General features: G+C 36.7%; 2 protein-coding genes across 2 annotated transcripts; both read right to left on the minus strand.

Moving 5' to 3' along the window:
• Positions 1-7814: 7814 nt before the first annotated feature.
• On the minus strand, positions 7815-8560 carry LOC138879968 (uncharacterized). The gene is made up of 2 exons (XM_070159617.1): positions 8413-8560; positions 7815-8245 (listed from the first exon to the last, which is right to left on the minus strand). The coding sequence occupies exons 1-2, from the start codon at positions 8558-8560 to the stop codon at positions 7815-7817; spliced, it is 579 nt and encodes a 192-aa protein (XP_070015718.1).
• Positions 8561-15838: 7278 nt separating this feature from the next.
• On the minus strand, positions 15839-19296 carry LOC104237332 (glyceraldehyde-3-phosphate dehydrogenase, cytosolic). The gene is made up of 10 exons (XM_009791467.2): positions 19146-19296; positions 18947-19047; positions 18069-18184; positions 17876-17975; positions 17579-17786; positions 17388-17485; positions 16950-17092; positions 16761-16844; positions 16535-16624; positions 15839-16237 (listed from the first exon to the last, which is right to left on the minus strand). The coding sequence occupies exons 1-10, from the start codon at positions 19171-19173 to the stop codon at positions 16192-16194; spliced, it is 1014 nt and encodes a 337-aa protein (XP_009789769.1). The 5' UTR covers positions 19174-19296; the 3' UTR covers positions 15839-16191.
• Positions 19297-23820: the final 4524 nt, after the last annotated feature.

The raw sequence follows: 23820 nt of genomic DNA on the forward strand, positions 1-23820 counted from the left end.
GTGAAACGGCTTGATCAATTACATACATGATGAGGTTCCGCATAACGATAATATTATGTGAGCAGGATGGCTCTCGAGGTGCAGATCACATATCGCATCTTAGTCGTGCTTGAGTTTTGTAGCGTATGGCGCTATCTGTCTCCCTAGGGACAGTGTTATGCACTTGGCGTGCTTGTGGCCGATATTCGGTTATTTTATAGTTATGAGCATTTTAGCTCGATAAGTAATTCCTTGTAGATTATTATGTGTGGATCAGGTGGCACGCCGCCACGGGTATCATGGTTGGATCGGGTTGCACGCTGCAACGGTATCATGCATGGATCGGGTTGCACGCCGCAACAGCGTGATGTTGAGTACAGTCCCCCTATATATATTATTGTGTGTTTTGCTTCTCATTTTCTGAGGAAGGTTCATAACTTCTTTCGGTGGTTTAAATTAGTCATGTGGGTTGAGTAGTTCTTTCCAGAGTTCGTTTTCCTTATGTATCATATTCATGTTTGTAGCTTGTTGGCACATTGTGGCATCATACGATATTTTTGGCAGTGTCTGAGGTGGCTTATTTCCTGGGCAGCTTATACTGGGTAAGACGAGATTATTGTACCTGGGATCAGTGTGATCAGATTTATATGAAGTATATTAAAGAGCAATTATCCTTGCGTGGTTCAGAATGAGGTAATGGTTCTTGTCAGAAGAATAGACTAAATGATTTGTTAACTTGAAAATTGTTTATAAATTCCTACACATCTCTTCCGTCATGGCAGTATTACAAGAGTTGGAATATGACTTATATAAGTCATGAGGTGTGTTGTGAGCCTCAGATTCGTGAAGTTTCGGCTATTGGCATCAGAGAATGACATTATGGTCACAAGAATTATGCGATGCATGGTGTGAATTCGGCAAGGGTGTGCAACCATGTTTTGGTATAGTATGTAGGGATTGATACGATGTTCGTATGTTGAAAGCGGGCCTGGTGGAAAATTTCGGATGTTGGAATTTGTCTCTAAGGCTAATTTGACTAAACAAAAGGGGAATCTTCAGATTTGCTCAAGCAAATGTGCTCAATTGAGTTGTGGTAGCACGGGTAGGTGCACGAGGTGTTAAGCAATGATTTCGGACAACTCCAGAGCAGTTCTTAGCACGTTCGAGACCAACGTATGTTTAAGTGGGAGAGAATGTAATGACCAGACCGGTCGTTTTATCTCTAGCACGTCGTTCGGCGGTTTGAAGCCAGGAGCAGCTTCACTTCAGATATTATGACTTCTACGCGTGGTCGGAATTGAATTTCGGAAAGTTCGGAATTTATTTGGAAAGAAAATTCTCATTTCGAAATCTTTAAGTTAGAAGAATTGACTAAGGTTGGATTTTTGAGTAAACGACCTCGGAATCGGGATTTGAAAGTTCCGGCAGGTTCGTATGATGATTTCGGACTTGGGTGTATGTTCGGATCGGGTTTTGGATGACCATGGAGCTTTTCGGCGCCTTTTGTGGAAGTTAGCATTTTCGAAGAATTTCATATATTTTGGTTGAAGTGCATTTCAATGTTATCGATGTTCGTTTGGGATTCCGATTCTTAGAATAGCTCCGTATGGTGATTCTGGTATTAGTAGCGTGTCCCAAAGTGGATTTGGAGGTCCTTAGGTCATTTTGGAGTCATTTGGCAAAAGTTAGAAATTTGAAATTTTTTTTAGAAGTTTGACCGGGAGTATACTTTTTGATATTGGGGTAAGATTCTGATTCCGGAAGTTGGAGTAGGTCCGTAACATCGAAGGTGAGTTGTGTGCAAAATTTGAGGTCAATCGGACGTGATTTGATAAGTTTCGGCATCGAATGTGGAAGTTTGAAGTTCTAAAGTTCATTAAGCTAGAATTGGGATATGATTCATGAATTCGACGTTGTTTGATGTGATTGTGGCCTCAAGCAAGTTTGTGTTATGTTATGGGACTGGTTTGTGTGATTGGACGGGGTCCCGGGGCCCTCGGGTGTGTTTCGGATCAGTTTTTGGATGAAAAAGTTATGCTGGTTCTGCTGCTTTTGGGTCTGGGCTACAGGTCTCGCAAATGCGAGGTTTTGGATCGCAATTGCGAACTCGCATTTACGAGGAGGGATTCGCATTTGCGAGGGTGGGGATTTTCTGGGGAGTTTGCATTTGCGAACTGTTGGTCGCTTTTGCGATGATGTCCCCTTCGCATTTGCGAAGAACTTGGTCGCAAATGCGACCTTGGCAGGGATAGCTTTGTCTCGCATTTGCGATGCCTTTTTCGCAAATGTGACCATCGTAACTGCGAGCCAGATGTTGCAAATGCGACGTCTGCGTCCGTAGCAAGGGCTTTTTATTCGGAGACTTAGCTCATTTCCCTCATTTTGCACTTGGACTTAGGCGATTTCTGAGAGCATTTTGAAAGGGGGTTCCATCATCATCAAAAGTAAGTGATTTCTACTAGTTGTGAGTTAAATACAAGGTTTATATGTGGATTTAGACATAAAAATTTGTAGAAATTTGGGATTTTTAAGAAAAACCTAGATATTGGTATTTTTGGATTTTGACCACGAATTTGGGCAAAATAAATTATATATTTGAATTCATGGGGTTATGGGTAAAGTTTATCTTCGAAAATTTTCGAAATCCGGGCACGTGGGCCCGTGGGTGATTTTTATCGACTTTTCAAACGGAGTTGAAATTTTTTGTAAATAGGGTTATAATGAGTGTTATAGTATATATTTATGGTATTGCTCATTTATTAGCTAGTTTTTGAGCGTTCGGCACCGCTTTGAGTTGTTTGAAAGGCTTGGGAGCCGGCTATAGAACTTTGAAGCGAGGTAAGTCTCATTTCTAACCTTGTAAGAGGGAATTAACCCCATATGTGAACTAAACTAATATGTGCTTTTAATTGTGGGGGTACGTATGCACGAGGTGATGAGAGTCCGTACGTAGCTACTAGTTATGCCTATGTCTGGGTAATGTTAGGTTTACATCATGCCTTGTTGATATTGCTATTTGATTTATGGTTATTGTTTTCCTTGAGAAGGAGCAAGATTGAGGTTGCGTAATAATTGTCTTGAAAAGAATTGAAATTGAGGATTTAAGATTTTAAAGGTTTTCATTTGAACTTCTTGTTTTGAAAAGAATTGAGGAATATTATGATAACTTAAGAAATCTATGTGTAACCGTGTCGCAATTATATTCCGCGAGCGGGGTAAATTTTCACTACTCTCATGGGAGTGGGTCGTTTGCCTCGGCAAGTTAATAGATGCATCTATGGTTCGTGCCTTTCGACCCTCGGCAATGCATAGTTTATATTTATGTGTTGGTTTGGGCCGTTCGACACTCGGCAGTGCATCGTTTAAATATTATGTTGGATCGGGTCATACGACCTCGACATGATTTGCACATGATTGAATTGATTGCTTTGACATTTATAATAAATGATATTTCCTGATTGGCCTGAGATAAATTGATATATGATGAAAATAAATTTGAAAATCTCCTATTAACAAAAGAATTATTTACTTGTTTTATGTTATTGAGTTTGCAGTCGTTTTATAAAATTCATGATTAATTATATTATCGGTATATTATTGTTGGCCATAGTAAGTGTTGGAGTCGACCTCTTGTCACTACTTCTTCGAGGATAGACTGGATACTTACTGGGAACGCGTTGTTTTTGTATTCATACTACACTTGTTGTACATTTTGTTGTACAGACACATGTATGTCTAGTTGCTTCGTGGGCGCAACGGCGTGGTTGATACAGGGACTTAGGTGAGCTGCATCTTATGTTATGATTCGCAGTCAGCAGAGTCTCCTTTCGAGTATTTGTATTTTTCTTTCCTGTCCAAATTTGTATTCCGGATGGATGTTGTATTTAATTTATTCTCCTAGTTGATGCTCATGCACTTGTGACACCGAATTTTGGGGTGATTACGAGTTGTTCAGTATTGAAATTGTTAAGAACATTATTATTTACTCTGTAAAGTCTATCGTTCACTATTTATTCAAAGGAAATTATGATTTCTAAAATGTTAAATGAGAACTAAATTAACTATATACTGTTGGCTTGTCTGACAGTGGTGTCCAGCGCCATCGCGACCTTTAGTGGATTTTGTGTCGTGACAGCTGTAGCATACAAAATTGTACGGTCCGCACAATAAATGTGTGGTCCGCACTTTTTCAAAACTTACCTATTTTTCTGGGCACAGTTCCTGCAAAGTACACTTATTCTTGCATACACTTTAAAACTAGTTATCACAAACGAAACCTATCTAAAGAAGAAGAAAAAGATAAAGAAAAGACGCATGAGTTGCCTCCCAAGAAGAGCCTGATTTAACGTCGCGGCACGACATAGATTACCAATCATTTGAAATGAAGAATCGCCACCACATGGTCATCATAAACTTTTCCAAGATAGTGCTTCACCCAGTGTCTATTGACTCTAAATACTTCATCATTCTTATTTTTTAAGTCCAGTGCACCGAATGGTGTCACACCAACAACCTCAAATAGGCCACTCCATTTTGACTTCAACTTATCCGGAAACATCTGTAACCGAGAATTAAACAATAACACAATATCACTTTCCTTAAACTCCTTGTTTCGGATGTACTTGTCATGGAGGTACTTCATCTTCTCCTTGTATAAGGAAGAATTTGTATATGCATGGTACCGGAATTCATCTAGCTCATTCAATTGTGTCACCTTTAAGTTGGCGGCGACATCCCATTCAAGGTTCAACTTTTTCAAAGCCCACATGGCCTTATGCTCAAGTTCCACCAAAAAATGGAAAGCTTTCCCGAACACCAACAAGTATGGAGACATCCCAATCGGAGTTTTGTAGTCCGTCTGATAAGCCCATAAAGCATCATCAAGCTCTTTTGACCAATCTGTCCGATTGGTATTCACTGTCTTTAACAAAATACTCTTGATCTCCCTATTGGAGACTTCCACTTAATCACTTGCTTGAGGGTGATAGGGGGTCGAGACTTTGTGAGTGACACCATACTTGGTGAGTAAGGTATCAAAAGCCTTGTTACAAAAATGCGAACCCCCATCACTTATGATAGCCCTTGAAGTACAAAATCTTGTAAAGATATTCTTCTTCAAAAATGCCACTACACTTCTTGCTTCATTGTTGGGCAAAGTAACGGCCTCCACCCATTTAGACACACAATCAACCGCGACTAGAATGTAGGTGTTACCACAAGAGCTCACAAACGGACCCATGAAATCAATACCCCACCATCGAAAATATCTATCTCCAAAATGGTGGTGAGAGGCATTTCGTTTTTCTTTGAGATTCCACCAGCCTGTTGGCATTCATCACAACGCTTGACAAGTTCACTAGCATCCTTGTAGAGTGTAGGCCAATTGAATCCACAACTCATCATTTTTGCCATCGTTCTAGCTCCACCATGGTGACCAACATATGGTGAAGAGTGGAAAGCCTCAAGAATTTGCACTTGTTCCTCCTCCGGCACACATCTTCGAATCACACCATCGGTACAAATCTGAAAGAGGTACGATTCATCCCAATAATAGCCAAGGCAATCCTATTTGAGCTTCTTCCTTTGGTTTGAGGATAACTCACTCGGTACAATGCCACTCACAAGATAATTTGTTAAATCGGTGAACCATGGCATCTCGGTCATTGAAATGGCTAGAAGCTGCTTGTCGGGGAAGGAGTCATTAATCACAAGACTGTCATGTGGCCTTCCCTCCTCTTCCAATCGAGACAAGTGGTCCGCCACTTGATTTTCACTGCCTTTGCGGTCTTGAATTTCTAGATCGAACCCTTGCAATAAAAGCACCCACCGCATTAATCTTGCCTTTGAATCCTTCTTGCTCATTAAGTACTGAAGCGCCGCATGATCGGTGTGGACAATCACCTTAGTACCGATCAAGTACAGGCGGAAATTATCCATAGAAAAGACAATAGCAAGGAGCTCTTTTTTAGTCACTGTGTAATTGACTTGGACATCATTCATGTCTTACTAGCACAGTAGACCGGATGGAATATTTTGTTGATTCGTTGCCCCAAAACTGCTCCAACCGCCACATCACTTGTGTCACACATGAGCTCAAAAGGCAAGCTTTAATCCGGTACGGTAATAATATGAGTAGTTGTCAATTTGAACTTTAGAAATTCAAATGCCTTAATGCAATCCTCGTTGAAATGGAATTTGGCATCCTTCTCCAAAAGCTTACACAAGGGGTTCACCACTTTGGAAAAATCTTTAATGAAATGGCGATAGAACCCCGCATGACCCAAGAAACTCCTCACTCCATTCACGGATGTAGGGGTGGGAGTTCAGATATCACCTCGATTTTGGCGTTTTCGACCTCAATACCATGCTTTAAAATTTTGTGGCCGAGGACAATGCCTTCCTCGACCATGAAGTGACATTTCTCCCAATTCAATACCAAGTTTATCTCCTCACATCTTGCCAAGCTTATCAAAATTTTTCAAGCAATCATCAAAAGAATTCCCAACCATGGAAAAGTCATCCATGAAAACCTCAAGAAAATCCTCCACCATGTCGGTGAAGATAGCCATCATACACCTTTGAAAAGTCACCGATGCATTACATAACCCAAATGGTATCCACGAGAATGCGAAAGTACCATAGGGACATGTGAAAGTAGTCTTCTCTTGGTCCTCCAGAGCAATAAGAATTTAATTGTAGCGGGAGTATCCATCAAGGAAACAATAGAAAGCATGGCCGGCCAACTATCAAGCATTTGATCAAGGAAGGGAAGCGGGAAATGATCTTTCCTTATGACTTTGTTGAGCTTGCGATAGTCCATACACACTCACCACCCGATCACTATTCTTGTAGGAACTAACTCGTTCTTGTCATTGGTAACCACAGTCATGCCCCCTTTCTTTGGGACACATTGCACTGGAGAAGTCCATGAACTATCATAACTGGGGTAAACAATCCCAGCATCGAACCACTTTATGATCTCCTTTTTGACCACTTCTTGCATTGCTTCATTTAGCCTCCTTTGTTGTTCAACAGAGGGTTTGGCACCCTCCTCCAAAAAAATCTTGTGCATGCAAAAGAGGAGCTTATGCCCCAAATATCCGCCAATTTCTATCCTATAACTTTCTTCCTCTTTTGTAGAACCGCCAATGTGGAGTCTACCTGCACGTTAGTCAAAAAAGAGGAAAAAATAATCGGTAAAGTAGAACAAGGGCCAAGGAATTCATACCAGAGATGCAGAGGCAATGGCTTCAACTCCAAAGTGGGAGGCTCCTCGATTGAGTGCTTTGTTGGAGGAGTCTTCCGGTTTTCAAGATCCAAGGATAACTTGCGGAGTTCATAAGTGTATGACCCCATTCCTTGCAATGCATTCACACATTACACATACCCTTCTTTCTCCTCATCATCATCAAGGTTGAGCAAAACAGCTTCCAAAGTATCCTCAATATTCATTGTGGCACTAGCATCATCAATAATCACATCGATCACAAAGTCCACGAACGAACAAACTTCATTGCTATTCGGTTGCCTCATAGATTTGCACACATGGAAGATCACCTTTTCATCACCCACCCGGAAGGTGAGCTCACCGACTTCCACATCAACAGGAGCCTTCCCCGTAGCAAGAAAAGGTCTACCCAAGATAATAGGCACATCATAGTCCACTTCACAATCAAGAATCACAAAGTCCGCCGGGAGGATGAACTTGTCAACACGAACCAACACATCATCAATAATACCCAAAGGCCTCTTCATTGTACGATCCGTTATTTGTAACCTCATCGATGTGGGTCTTGGTTTCCCAATTCTCAAAGTTTTGAACACCGAATAGGGCATCAAGTTGATACTCGCCCAAGATCACATAAAGCTTTGGCAAAGTCGAGACTTCCAATTGTACATGGGATTGTGAAAACGCGCGGATTTTCCAATTTAGGAGACATTGAGTGCACAATTGCACTAACTTGATGTGTCATTTTTATAGTCAGACAATTCATCGACCTCTTCTTTGTCACCAAGTCCTTCATAAACTTTGCATATCCCGACATTTGTTCCAAGGCCTCAACCAATGGCATGTTAATAGATAAACTCTTCATCATGTCAATGAACTTTTTGAATTGGTTCTTGCCATTTTGATTGGCAAGCCTTTGAGGATATGGGGGAGGAGGCCTTGGTATTGGTGCCTTAGCCTTTGGCACTACCGACTCCGGTATGCCCACAATGTGCTTCCTAGACGGGTTCACTTCTTCTTGAGTCTCCTCCACATTGTCTTCAATATCAATTCTCACCTCATCATTTGCTTAAACTTTATTGCTTGGCATCTCATCTTCTTGTACCAATTGTTTATTATCAACAATATTCTTTTGGCTTGAGGTGGTTGCATCCCCACCTTTTTCCACTTAGTAACGACCATGGTATGTCCCGTATTGTTTCCACCTTTCGGGTTCACCACCGTATCACTTGGTAGTGCTCCCTTAGGACGAGTGTTCAAAGCTTGCGAGATTTGGCCCAATTGAACTTCCAAATTGCGAATTGAAGTGTTGTGAGAGGCTAGTTGAGCATCTGAGTCGACATTCTTCACCATCATTTGTTTAAACATGTTATCAACTCGTACCATCTCATTGTTGGAAGAGCTCGGACCTTGAGAAGGATAAGGAGGTGGGTTGCTCGGTTGTTGAAACATCGGGGGCCTTTGAAAATCCGACCCCAAGTTGTTGTTTTTGTTCCACCCTCCTTGGTTGTTACCTCCCCAATAGCCTTGATTATTGTTACTTCAATTGCCTTGGTTATTTTGACCATTCCAATTTCCTTGATTGTTTTGATTGTTCCAATTCCCTTGGTTGTTTTGATTGTTCCAATTACCTTGATTTGTTGAATTCCAATTTCCTTGATTTCCTTATGGTCGCCATTGTTGTTGATTTGGGCCTTGATTGTTGTTTCTTTGCCCTTGGAAGTTTTTCACATATTGTACTTCCTCCTCTTGTTCATTGTATTGTCCATCTTTATCAAATCCACTATCATCTTGCACATAATTTTCAACCCGGTTATGCACTTGAGGACCCTTTTGCCTTCTCTTATTTACCATCATACTAATTCCCTCCATTGCACTTTTAGAAGTATTTTTAGCCATTTTTCATGTAAAGATAAATTTGAACGAAAACATTGTTTAAAATTCGAAAAATACTCCAACATAATATACTAGAATTCCAGTATAATATACTAGAGAGTTTGGAGTTCCAGTATACTTTGCTAGAACTCCAGTACTGGAGTTCCAGCAAAGTATATCGGTCCAGCATAATATGCTAGAAAGTCATACACAGGTGCACCAACTGGAGTTCCAGCAAAGTATACCGGCCCAGCATAATATGCTAGAAAGTCATACACAGGTGCACCAAACTCTAGTATATTATGCTGGACCGGTCACTGTTGCAGCAAAATAGTAGCTATTTTTCAATGACTTGGCAATCACTGGCTATTTCTGAATGACCAATCCGAAAACTGTCTAACCCGTGCTATTTAACGGGGGATTTGCATCTATACCCGCTTTTTGGGTCACGTTTTAACTTGTGTCCCGCTTTGCAAAAAAAAATTGCAAGCGTACCCACTTTTTCGCGTAACTTCAGCATACAGGGCCGAAGTAGCAAAGGCAATCACGCAAAACTTCAGCATTCTAGTAGACGTGCCTGAAGTAGCAAAGGCAGTGCTGAAGTTTTTTTGTCTTGGATAAGATGTTGAAGTTATTTAGTTCATTTGTAAAAACTTAAGCACTAAAATAGCTTAAGTTTTTTTGTCCTGGATTCATTAATTTTGTCATAAAGCTTTTTCAAAAACTTCAGCAGAAGATGCTGAAGTTATTTAGTTCATTTGTAAAAACTTCAGCACTAAATAAGTTGAATTTTTTTTTTGTCCTGGATAAGCTTTTTCAAAAACTTCAGCAGAAGATGCTGAAGTTATTTAGTTCATTTGTAAAAACTTAAGCACTTTATAAGCTGAAGTAACATTTTGCAAGAAAAGTGAAATATAAATGGCAAAGCTCAAGTTCTATCTGTAAAAATCGAATCAGCACTGAAATATTTCACAAATTTCAAGTTAACAATCAATTATCCCACAGATGTTACACAAAACACTAATAATCCAAAGATGTTCCTTCTACTGCTGCAACCATTGTATTCACCTAATGTAAAAATTCTACCGATACAATGTTAAAAACAGAATGAAAATTTCTCTTAAGACGGTGGTAGTATCAGAGAAAGAAGGAGGAGGAGAAAGGGGCTGAAGTTGTTTAAAAACTGGGTACAAATTAAAACTTTTTTAAAAAATTGATATAGATTAAATGGAGGCAACCAAATAGGGTGCCCCTGCAATTTTCAATATTTTAACGTACATAAAGCTTTGCTTTAGCTGTTGGGTTGGGCTGTCTCGAAGTGATTATGGCCTCCATTTTGTCTAGGAAGATCAGGCCCACTAATTAGCAATTATTATTCAGAAATGAAATTATCAAAAGAGTAAGTTAACGGCAAAGCACTTTACCACGTTTTCATTAGCTTAAAAGATTTCTTGCCAAAAGAAAAAAGTTCATCTATAACGGAATAAAAATAACCACAACTAAAAGGTTTCGAGTGCCTTATAGCTCAATAGAAACAGTTAAAACTGATAGGTATTGTATTCACTGAATAGAAAAAACTTGCAACCATATGTTGTAATTGACTATATTCCAAGATACTATAGTCTAGGGTAGTAAAAATGTGGTAGCAACACCTAATGAACTAAATACATGTCTAGATAATTAACTACATTGGTATATTAATCTTGCTAATTAAAAATTGATTAAAGAGTTTAACGTGCGTAGCCCATAGGCGCATGCTGTAAAAGTATATCTTCCCATTTTCTTCAAAACAAAACCTGTAGTGAAGGGGAAAAAAAGGTAAGAAAGGAACCTCTATAAATAAAACTATCTTTAATATCATTCACATGGCCAGGAATAAATAAATACTCCAAATTATACATAGTTCAGCCTATAATATAGTATTAGATTTGAGACAAATTTAATGGAGCGACATAAGTATTCAATGGCCGACTGCATCCTGTTTGGGATTATAGCATATATTAGTAATAGTTGTAACCTATAACATATCTGCATTAGTAATATAACTTATACACAATAAGCTCTTACACTGTATACTTTACTGCATCAGAAATGTTAGATAAGGACTTCTTCCCTTAATTAACCAAGATCTATTTGCTATTGGACCAAAAGTGCTTAATAAATGGGCGTTTTTATGTGCTAAACCGGATACAAAGGGAAGAAATAATTATATGTGACCAAAGCTACTTTCTCCTCTCAAATTAAATCACACCATACACTGCAAATTGCATATGATTTTGTAGGCCAGACCTAGTAATAGAGAATGCGCAAAGGAACGGAAAATACTTACGTGCACTCTGTGTCTACACAAAAAGTTATAAAAAATGCGCAAAACATGTCATGCATGCATTGGATGGGGTAAACATCGAATGCGGAAATTTTTTCGCGACTGAAACTATGATTAGGATATCATCACCTCAGGGTCATTAAGCTTGGACAATAACATACAAAAATTTAGATATTGGAGGTGAAACGCAATTTTGAGGTTTGAGATCTACTTTAAGTTTAGACTGTGAAGTATCCCTAACACTATAAATAAAACTTTCTAATTCCATATACAACCCCTTCTTGCGCTGGTCCTTCAACTATAAAATTAGTCACGATTGGTCGTTTTTACTTGGTTTGCTTGTCACTCGTTTGTCCAATTGAATATCTGCCTGCATACTGAGAAACTTTTGTTTTGGAGGTGAAACTGAAAGGAAGTTTATGTATTCTTTAGGCAGTCTGAAAACTTTGTGAAAAGTACAACACCACAAGATTTTTCATATTTGAATCAATTCCAATACATGTGACACTTTTCACTCCTCGAAAGTCAATTTGACAAATTTTCGAAACTAAATTGGATTAGATCAACTCAATATTTGAATATTAATATTTAGATATCAAAACTATATGAGAAACAATTCTTCTCATGTCAATATGATGAAAAAATACATTTAAAATGTTGGTAAAAAATTCGCATAGTTTGAATCACAAAAAGCGAAAAGTGTCACATAAATTGAGATAGAGGGAGGATGTAATATAAAAGGTTTTTTTAGCAAAAACACACATAAATAAGTCTTCAACAAATGAAAGAAGTCTGTAAATTAGTAGGGAATAAGTAATGCAATTATCTTACCTTGATCAAAGTAAATCTCTATTATCTATTGGTTTCTGGAACCAGGACAAAGGTAGATGGTGAAACTGATGTCGCTTGTTTCCCTATGTAACATTGAACACGTGAGAAACATAAATATTTGTCTCAACTCCCTTATGAGAATAAAGAATAAGACAGTATGAGTCACCTTTCAGGTTCAGGTTCTGGTTTAGGCTTTTTGGCATCTTCAGCACTGCATACAACATTTAGAGAATTGTTCCTCATGAGACAAAATGTGAATTTTTTTCCAAAAGTAAGGTAGTAATAGTAATTATAAAGTTGTTTTCATCATACAACCTTTTTCTATTAATATCGTATTTGTACAACCTGTTGCAAAAGAAATTACAAGATTACTGATCAGAACAAGAAAACACCAATCAGTTTCTAATAGATTATTATTGTAGTTCATATGAATGGCAGAAGGCGGTTAAAAGGCTTGGTGTAAAAGTGATGTATCCATTTAACGAAAAGGAATGCAATAACGGAGAAAAATTAAATTAACAACAAGTCTAACTTTTATACTAATTACGTAGATTTTTACACTATCAAGTTATAGAACTACAACTACAGATAACTGTCCATAATAGGTGTAAGGATTTAACTTACCTACACTAATAAGAGCTTTTAACCAAAATCATTCTTATTGTTTCAGCCCGACTTTCACTATATTCTTATAATATTTCACTTAAATACAAACGTCCTTTAAGTTTCAGAAAATTGACCAAAAACATCCCTCCCTTAAGTCTTTCCATCCACTTATAACAGATTTCTTTTTCTCATGTGACCCTCCTTTTTCCCCTTTCCCCCAATGTCTTCCTTCTTACTTGCTTTGAACAGTATCAGATTCATCTCTACATCTGTATCAAATATGCAGAATCCAGACAAATATAGGGGAGAAACTAAAAAATGTATGCAGAATGCAAAAATTGTGGTGCAAAAAACAGAAAAGTACGAGCAGAATGCAGAAATTTCTGGTAAAAGAAATTCAAAATTATGTACAGAAACTCTGTTGCAGAACAGGATTGCAAGAAATTTGAAGATGAAAGGATTTATACATTATCAAGTTATAGAACTACAACAACAAATTAATGTCCATAATGTATTATAATTTTTTTATGCAATCAATAGTATTATAATTGTTAAGATCATTAATGTGATCTGCTCTCATGAAAAATACTACTAGTAAAAGGCAAAAAGGTAAAGGGTAAAGAAAAGTACATGTATCCTGTTCTGTAGGCAATATAAGCTGTGGTCGTATAAACAGGAGCTAAAATAACTGAAATTGCAGGGGAAAACAAAGAAATTGGGGATTAGCAGTATAAAAAAAAAACGCAAGGTAGAAATGGTAGAGAGTAAATGAAAGGAAACAAACTTGGGCGAATGACGCTTTTAAACACATTGGTGATAGCTTCCATGTTTAAGCCGAACCGCTGCAACATAACTGTTACGCCTGGAAAAAAGAAGCATTAAAACAAGAGAAAATTATGGTGCAATTTGTGTTTTGTTGCAAAAATCCAGAATGTAACCCTAGGGTTTTAGTGAATCACGATAACGGTAGGAAAATCAGAGAGGAAATTACCTTTGCCGAGGAGTGGAATTGAGAAAGTCGGCAATTCGTTGTGGAAAAAACTGTAGAACAAGTTCTTATAGGAATCACAATTAGACGAATTTACCCTTTTATTTATATTCTTTATTTGTTTTTTCCCGCTATCATACTCTTTATTTATTGATTATTAATTGTATGAATATCTTCTTGGTAAAATCTTTCAGTAATAAAACGGAAAAGGTCCAAATATACTCATTTATTATGAGAAAAGATTTAAGTTTACCTTAGTTATACTTTGAGTCCATATATATCATTGTTGTAATATTATTCTTGGTTCAAATATATCCCTTGCCCATTAAGTTTGTCCAAGGTGTACATTCAATTCTACGTGGCACAGACATTTGATGAGGTGGATGTATGTCACGTACATGCCCTCTCAGTGTCCCTAACCCATTTTACCCCTCCGTTCTTTCTCTTTTTCCACCACTGAAATTTCCTTCCGCTCCACCACCATTGCCACCACATGAACAATATTGTATTTTAAAGTTTAGTTTTTTATATATGTTTATTTCTCCCCTCATTGCTCGCATGGATTCAATACTATCCGAAGCTTCTCGAATTTCAGGTGAGGTTCTCTTCCTCGAGAAACTAGATAATCTCTTTATATACTACTAGTGTGCGTGATATTGGGGGCAGGGGCGTATCCTAGATTTTTAACAATATATGTGCATCATTATGTTAATTAAAAAGGACATGGGAAATTATGAATTTGTTTATTTATTTATTATAAAAAAAGTAAACTAAAAAGAACTATATGGGGATTGAACTGCTGACATGAGGGACAAAAAGGGCACTTAATGACCAATGCACCAGGGCAATCAATTGAGCATTACTAGGCACAATAATTTAGGTAGATAATCTTAAAATTTAGTATTGCTTATACATTACCTAGGGAGGGAAGTATGGGTGCACGTACCCCACTCCCCTCCATATAAATCCCCCCTTATTGAGGGTGATTAGTTGAAGTTTTTTTTGCAGACCCAGATGCTCAAAGCGTTTGTAGATGGGCAGCATTCAATCTTATACTGTTTAGATAATTCGATTTGGTCTGAATTGACTAGCTGGAAATTCAATATTGTTCGTGGTGGCGGTTATGGTGGCAATGGTGGTGGAGGGGTAGAAAATATAAGCGGTGGAAAAAACAAATAAAGGAGGGGTAAAATGGGTTAGGGACGCGGAAGTGACATGCATGTGGTGTCCACCTCATCAAATGTCAGTGTCACGTAGGATTGGATGTCCACCTTGGATAAACTTAACGGAAGAGAGGTATATTTCAACCAATAGTATTACCGCAAGGGTATATTTGGAGGTATATTTAAACTTTTTCTCGGGTATATTTGGCCCTTTTCTGGTAATAAAAACATAATTTCCCCGTTTGGTGCAAAAGAATGCCATTTGCAGTTCGTCCTCAACCTTCACTCTCCTCGATCTCTTTATGTTTACAAGTTTTTTTAATCTGCCAATTTCATCCATTTGCTTCTGTCAGGAAATTATGAAGCTTATCTTTGAAAATAATTTTCTTTACAATGCTTTTAGATTTGATTACATGTGAGTGAGTACGCATATATTATGCAAGAATTTTTGCTGCTCTTTTTTTTTTTTTTCCCAAGCTATGATAACAAACGTTTTGTGTCAATTCCTAATTGATAAGTAATGTGACCATCAAGAGGAGAGGTGGAATGATTGAAATCCCTTGCCTTAATCAAGAGGCCTTGGATTTTGAGTTGTGAAAATATAGAACTTTTTGGTGGGGAATGATTTACTCTCCTTAAGTTAGCCTACAAAATGATTTTGTTACTCTCCTTAACAAAATACAGGATAAGACTGCATACAATAGACCCTTGTGGTCCGATCCTTCCCCGACCCCGCGCATAGGCTGCCCTTAAGTTAGCCTACACAACACTGAATTCAATTGTGTAACAAAATTAACATATTTTCTTTTAGTTTCACATAGCTAATAGGAGAATAAGGAAGGTGCAAAAGAGAAATAGTAACTACTGCAATACAATTGAAAAGTGAAAGTCGACGATTCGACATACACAAAAAAGCACATGTAGAAACCCAAAAAGAATATCTCAGTGTACCAAAATTTGCATCTTTCTAACATAAAAGTATTAGCAGAATGCACTCTTTATCGTCTTATTATTCCGACTGAACTATAACAAAAAAATCCTCACGAAAAATTCTTAGAAGCTTTCTAATATAACTCCAAAAATAAAAGAAGGGATCTGCATACTGCAACTGATCTCTACTTCTCTATTATTCCAGAGGCTCTTCAGTTCTTCTAACTGAACTTTAACAAGCCGCCATTGATAGAACAAAAATTCTTTATGCAACAGTCGCCATGTGACGAATCAAGTCGATAACACGGTTACTGCAACCAAAAAAGTACAGTACAGTATGTTGTTAGAAATTTCATGAAAACAGTAAAGGTAGTATTTACATAGGCAGGTGTCTCAAACAGAAGGTAATTCTACATCTAGAGTCAATGGATTCACAATGAGTATAATCTTATTATATGTATGTATTTCAAATTTTTCTTCTACATACATATCCATAGTTCGAAACAAAGTATTGTAATAGATTCAGCCTTACATCAACCTTTAGTCACAAACATCTTATACAATATTTTCTTGTCCAATACAAGGTAAAAACTCTGGTAAACCCTTACCTGTAGCCCCATTCGTTGTCATACCACGAGACAACCTTAACAAAGTTTCCGTTGAGAGCAATACCAGCCTTGGCATCAAAGATGCTTGACCTGATACACACACATATAATATAGTTCGAGCTAAATATATATACATAGTCCGAGCTAAATACAGTGAGTTATGTTGAACCCGCTGCATCTAGTCTAGAGATCTGTTAGATGGTAAGTAATGTGATAGGATTCTCACCTGCAATCACCCACAAAATCAGATGAGACAACATCATCTTCAGTGTAGCCAAGAATTCCCTTCATTTTACCCTCAGACTCAGCCCTGTACAAAATAAATTAGTTCACAAAAAGTAACTACCTGCAAAATTTCTAGACCTAAGATTAACTAAATTCGTCAATTAGAACAAAATTTCAAAACGGTTAGTACTTGATAGCTGCTTTGATTTCATCATAGGTGGCTGCTTTCTCAAGCCTCGCTGTAAGATCAACCACTGAAACATCAACAGTTGGAACACGAAAAGACATTCCAGTCAACTTTCCATTCAGTGCAGGCAGAACTTTGCCCACAGCCTGCATAATCAAATATAAAAGCTATAGTAAGTATACAATTTCCAAGAGAAGCAAATAAGTATTTATGTATATATGAAATAATTGTATATAAAGGGAGGAAAAGGGCAAATTATGCTTGGCCTTTTGGAGTGTGGGCCGGCTCATTAAGCATACAGGATATATGAAATATACAAAGATAGATTTGGACAGAACATGTTACGCAATGCAGGCAAAAGGGAAAAGTTGTCTGTTCCACAGAATAAATTTCAATCTCACGTCATAAGAAATGCAATTTGGCAGTTATGTATAATAATACCTTGGCAGCTCCTGTACTGCTAGGGATGATGTTATGAGCAGCAGCTCGTCCACCTCTCCAGTCCTTCATCGAAGGACCATCGACTGTCTTTTGAGTTGCTGAATAACAATACATCATAATCAATGATCCATAAAGTCAAACATAAGAAATGTATCTATGAAGCATACTAGCTAATCAGGGGATTAATTTACCAGTAATAGAGTGGACTGTGGTCATAAGTCCCTCGACAATACCAAATTTGTCATTAATAACCTTAGCCAATGGAGCAAGACAGTTGGTAGTGCAACTAGCATTAGAGACAATGTTAACATCTCCTTTGTATTCCTTCTCATTGACACCCATAACGAACATGGGCGCATCCTTGCTAGGTGCTGAAATGACAACCCTCTTTGCACCTCCCTATGAAAATTAGACGGAACCTCAGGATCAGCATTAACATAAATTCTTTAAACTGTCAGTGTATAGATATGAAAATAAACTATGAAAACCTTCAAGTGGGCTGCGGCTTTGTCTTTATCAGTGAAAACTCCAGTGGATTCTACAACATACTCTGCTCCAGCCTCACCCCATGGAATTTCTTCGGGGTTCCTGTTCGTCACACAAAGAAAAGTAAGAAAATAAAAAATGAAATACACAACCATGGTAATGCGAGGTTGAAATCTAGGAAATAGAATTAATTACCTAGCACCAAATACTTTGACGGGCTTATCGCCAAAGAGAAGAGTCTTTTCATCCTTAACTTTAAGCTCGTGTTTCTTCCATTGGCCATGAACAGTGTCATATTTGAACATGTAGGTCTAGAAAACACAAAATTCAAATCAGACCTAAATGTACATTAGTGATGAGTATGGGAAATCAGCTAGAAAATCAGGCATTTATTTATTGTGCTGAGACAAAACTCCTTGCACGTTAAATTATGAGACCAATAAAGGAATTATACAGTTATGATAAGTTGATATGGCAACTAAATACATGAAACCAAAACTCAGTCTTGAAATTACTACAACAATGAAGTTTCACAATTTGTCGAGAAGTAGTAAACAGAAAATTGAAAATTTAAATTTGTAGACCCAATCAAGTTAAAAAATGTAACTAGCCTCCGGCGGAAAAGCGACAAAAAGAAAATCCAGGCAGGAAAAGAATCACACACACATTTGGGCACGTTTCATCTGGATTCAGAAGATTTTTCTGATTATTTAGATAAGCAATGCTGACAATAGATTAAGCCTCAATTAATTTTGTGAGAACAAATAGGAGTAGTTGGTAAACTGTAAAAGAAACACTCCTTTCCAACTCAGAAGTGATTCACATATACTTATTTATATACTACTACTTTTCAGGATTTGTCACATATATATTTTTGGTCCATGGTAAAAATAAGGGTTTAAACGAAGCCACAGGCCACAGCCTTTGGTAATGAATATGGAACATTCTCAAGTCATGGCTACGTACTAAACTTATAATAATATGAACAACAAGGAATTAACATAGGAGTCAATGAATCACAGTGAATTTCAGATATTAAAAAAACAAATGAGTTAAAAGAGAAAGGGAGTAACCATGTAGTCAGTGGTGATGAAGGGGTCATTGACAGCGACGAGTTCAATGTCATCACTCTGTAGTGCCACCCTAGCAACCAACCTGCCAATTCTTCCAAAACCTACATGCATTAAATAAAAACCAATAAATCATTATAAAAAGAAAGGTAAATAAACAAATGGCGACACCAAAAATGCAATTTTATCACAATGAAAATACCATTGATTCCGATCTTGACTTTGCCCATGATGCTTATAACAATAAATTAAACGAGATAAAATTAGAGCTACGAGAATTTGAGTATTCTATTACTAGGGTAAGTGTTTAGTTTTAGAATGCAGTAAACTGATACTAATATGGGGTTGTATATAAATACAGAATTAGAGCGGAATTCTCGAGGCTTTGAAGCAAAAGGAACCACTAATATACACAATGTCGTTATCGGTTTTTGTGGGTAATACTAGGCCTGCGTGTTAGAATTGGTTTACTAATTAGTGATTGAGTTCACTATTACCCCTTAAGTTTTTGACAATTAAATGTCACTCTATAATAAAATATAATTTTATTCATATTTGGTATTTGCATTAAATTAATGAATAAAAAACATGTGTCTTTAACCAATTATTAAATAATATATAGGAATTTTTACCTCCTGTAGCAAAGGTTAACACCTTATTTATTTTAAATAAATATCATTTAAAAAAATTATATTCTATAGATACATTTTAAGGTTTATAGCAAAATATTTAATTTTGGTTACTTCCTAGTCCTAAGCCACTAAATACGCTAATCAGTTACACTATTTTCTTTCTCTCTCTACTTTGATACATCTTATTCTCTTCCCCCTCCCATTAAAATTTCTCTGCTACGCCGGCGGTGACAACCGTGTCTTCTTTCAAAAAATTCTTTAAAAATCTGTATTGTTTCGATCCTAATAGTTTACTTGTTTCGTTTGTTTATCACTGTTTTGTGTGTTTGGAGTCTTTAAGTGTCTTCTTTCTTTCGATCCTAATAGTTTAAGTGTCTTCTTCCGTTCGTTTGTTTAAGCTTTCAATTCGTCATTCAAAATCAGACCCCACAAATCAATTTCGTCATTCAAATTCAATCTCTATGGGATTTCGGGTACTCCAATGCCATGGGGGCAAATCCAAAAGAGATGAAGCCTCTGATCGACGATAGCGTGGGAACTTTGAGATTCGGGGTTTTTGCTCGATGCCAGATTCATCGGAAATTAGGGTTTATTTTTTAACAAAGACGATTGATTTTGGGGCTGAACAACTTGATTTCTGTTAATATATTTCAATGTATTTTCAACGTATCACACTGTATTTCCATGTATTTCATTGTATTCATTGTCTTTTTTTCCATTGTAATTCAATGTATCTCGTTGTATTCCATGTATTTTATTGTATTCACTGTCTTTTTTTCTCATTGTATTTCAATATATCCCGTTGTATTCTATGTATTTCATTGTATTCACTATCTCGCTATATGTCATGAATGTATTCATGTTTTTTTTAATTAATATAATCTATGTATTCAGATGTATTATATAATTTCTTTGAAGATTGCTATGTTTTTGGGGTATTTTTCGCTTGAGAATATTTTTATAATTGAAAATACAAAATTTGTGTATTATAATTGAGTTTGTTGAGTTATATTAGGAGTCTATTATGTTAATTGATTCACTTTCCGTTTTAAAAACAGTGTAATCCCCTATTTTACGCCGTGAATACAGTCGAATACAATAATCTGTCCAGTTGTAATCCCATGTTTCACTCCATGAATACAGTCGAATACACTCGAATACAACAACTGATTAGCTGGACTTCCCTGATTCACGCCTATTTTTGCTATTGTATTCATGAATACAATAGCTTAAATACATCAAATACATCTTATAACCACATAAAAGGTATCTATAATCTGTAATATAGCAAATGGTATTTATAGATGGCTAATTACTACTAAAAGGTAGTGCTTTATGAAAATTTCTCTAATATATATTCCTTCTCCGGTCCACTTTATTTGATTTTTTGGGCTTTTCTTGTGGTCCATAATATTTGAGTGTTTCAGATATCATGAAAGAATTAACTTTTTTTATCTTTTCAAATTTACTCTTGGAGTAAAGACCCTAAGTATTTGTTATATCTTCAATGAACAAATTAAAGTTAATATGATCAATTTTATTACTAATTAGTGCTAAAAAAAAATTTCTTAATATATGTGAAAATAGCTAAAAAATCAATTAAAGGGACTAGAGGGAGTATGTTTTTTCAAAATCAACATTTGAAAGTTTCCATTTCTAATAAAAAAAAAGTTCAGTTTCTATGGTTAGCTTGTTTAAGATCACAAAGTGTAAGAATAAGTAAACAGCACAATTACTCAGTTGCATTGAATTGTCAGAAGTTGAAGCTAAAATCTAGGATAATCCAACTAATTGCTAATTCACTAGGTATCTCTTGAAAATGTCGAACCAACAAGAATGATTCAAACCCGAAGAAATACAATTATCATCCGTAGATTCGGATCGAGATATGATCTCCCTCGGGTTTGAACGAATGACCTTCTAGTCCAGGCTCCCTTTTTTAACTTTATATTTCCTTTGTTTTAAAAATGTAAGGAAAATGATTCTGTATATAATAGTCAAAAAATTATATAATATTTTAAATATATACATTTCTATATGTTATATATTAAAAAAGTATAAATTTTAACATTTTTGCAGCTATCGAATATAAATAATTTCGGTCACTATCGAATATAAATAATTTCGGCCACGGGCTAAAAGTGAACTGTGCCCATTGCCCCATTTATATGATGTAGTTTGATATGTGTAGACAATAAATTTGCGTCGAGAAAATAAAATCAAGACCGAAAATATCGCAACAATCGTAGTATTTTATTTCGAATATTTGAGTGTTACAATCTCTATGATTCCTCTTATTCTACTTTTCTAGTATAAATTCAATGGCCTTTGAGCTTGATCTTGAATTGTAATTTGATTTATCCGTCGCGAACACTTTGATTGTTGCCACAAATTTTATCACAAACAAGTAGCCTTGATCTTGAACACCTTGTATTTGATTTGACTTCGTTCTTGATCTTGAATACTTGAATTGTTCTTCGTTCTTGAGCCTGAACTTGATTTGTTCTTCGTTCTTGAGCTTGAACTTGATTTCTTGAACTTGAACTTGATTGCTTGAAGCTTGAAACTTGTAGAGAAATTTGCGGCATTTGATCCACGAGCTCTCTCTTGCTTCTTGTTATAACTTCGAGTCTCTTTTCTGAGTTATGAAGACCCTTATTTATAATTGTGGAAAGGAAGAGTTATGATAAGAACAAACTCTTTCCACCAATCAAATTGATGTGTGACATGGCTGCATTTGATTGGCTAGAACATGTCATTTGCACACGTGGCGTGATTTCATTGGCCTTTTAGTGTGACTTGACATGCCTTGTCATTTTGACACGTGGCATGATCCTATTGGCTCTTTCGCTTGACTTGGCGCGCCACGTCATTTGACACGTGGCACCAAACTGGGCCTCTAGGAAGATGTCATCTTGGGCTTAATGAAGTGGGTTCATCACTTTAGCCCAATTAAATGGGCTAGCCTAATAGATTAGGACTTATTTATTTAATCCATATATATTGGACTTACATAATTAATTCAATCATATTAGCCCATAATATTTATTTGGACCAATATATCTCGAATTTAAAATATAGTCCAAATTATTTTATGGATTTAATTTATATAAAATTTATATGCCTACAAATGCCCCTACTTCAAGTCTTGTCTCGATATTGACATTCTTAAATTTCAAAGGCGAGGCTTGAAGTATTTATAGTTGAGCGCTTAAGCCAATTATAATTTGCTCACAAAATGGACGAGACTTTAAACTTTACAAGATTTTATTATTGAGAGATTGTGCGTTATCGAAGCAAGTACGCTCTCAGCATGTGGCTTCTTCTTTTTCAAATGCACAATTAACATGAAATCTTCCACCTACATTCAGTTACCAACGTGACCAAATAACACACTAACTCACGTTAGATAAATTGAGTCATGATAATCTTTCATAATTTTTGTCCACGTAGAAATAGGTGGAATTCTAAAGTTTCCTTTTCCTCTCCAAACAAATGTTCAACCTCATACTCATATTTTAATAAATCCAATTCAATTAGGTCTTAGCTTGACTTCCACGTGTCATGCAATTGATTTGATTTGGGGATGGGCCATTGATGGAAACTAGCAAATCTACTACTAAACCAAACAGATGTAGGATTCATAATCGGATGTGGCTGCCAGAATTCATATTGTTGCCAGCTTCTCCAAATTTGTATTCACCACGGAAACTATTAAGGCCGCATGACTTATTCCTTCTCCAATTGAACTAGGATACTTAATTCCTCTAGAACTTTAATATGGCAGTTCCACATCGCATTACATAACATTAATGCTTCTCTTCGTAATCTATATAAATCCGTGTGCACATATTTGTTGAGCATCAATTTGCAGTATTTGCAAGCCATATTGAGTCTAGCTTTGTGGACTCGAAAGCATTAATGCGAAGATAATTTCTTCTTCTTTTCTTGTGATTTTTTTTTTGTTGTCTTTTTTTTTGTAGGTCAAGCGAGAAAGATATGTTCTTCTTTAATAAGATGATCCACGCATGAAGAAGACAATCTTGGGGTGTGAGGGGATGAGTATTCATCCTTGCCCGAATATCGGAGGGATTACTTTCATGGCCCGACTACCGGAGAGATTACTCTCAAAATGGCCCGATTCTTGGAGAGATTACTCTCAATGTGGCCCAATTCTTGGAGAGATGACTCTCAAAATGGCCCGATTCTTGGAGAGATTACTCTCAATGTGGGCCGATTCTTGGA

Source organism: Nicotiana sylvestris, chromosome 10 (assembly GCF_000393655.2).
Source record: "Nicotiana sylvestris chromosome 10, ASM39365v2, whole genome shotgun sequence".
NCBI lineage: Eukaryota > Viridiplantae > Streptophyta > Magnoliopsida > Solanales > Solanaceae > Nicotiana > Nicotiana sylvestris.

Excerpts from the sequence above, each read along its gene's own strand:
- LOC138879968 (XM_070159617.1), bottom strand. The coding sequence starts at position 8,560 with ATGGTGAAGAATGTCGACTCAGATGCTCAACTAGCCTCTCACAACACT. Across the intron at positions 8,246-8,412 it reads TACGGTGGTGAACCCGAAAG|ACAATGTGGAGGAGACTCAA; the intron begins GTGGAAACAATA and ends TTGATATTGAAG.
- LOC104237332 (XM_009791467.2), bottom strand. The coding sequence starts at position 19,173 with ATGGGCAAAGTCAAGATCGGAATCAATG. Across the intron at positions 17,787-17,875 it reads AAGCCGCAGCCCACTTGAAG|GGAGGTGCAAAGAGGGTTGT; the intron begins GTTTTCATAGTT and ends TAATTTTCATAG. Across the intron at positions 16,238-16,534 it reads GACAACGAATGGGGCTACAG|TAACCGTGTTATCGACTTGA; the intron begins GTAAGGGTTTAC and ends TTTTGGTTGCAG.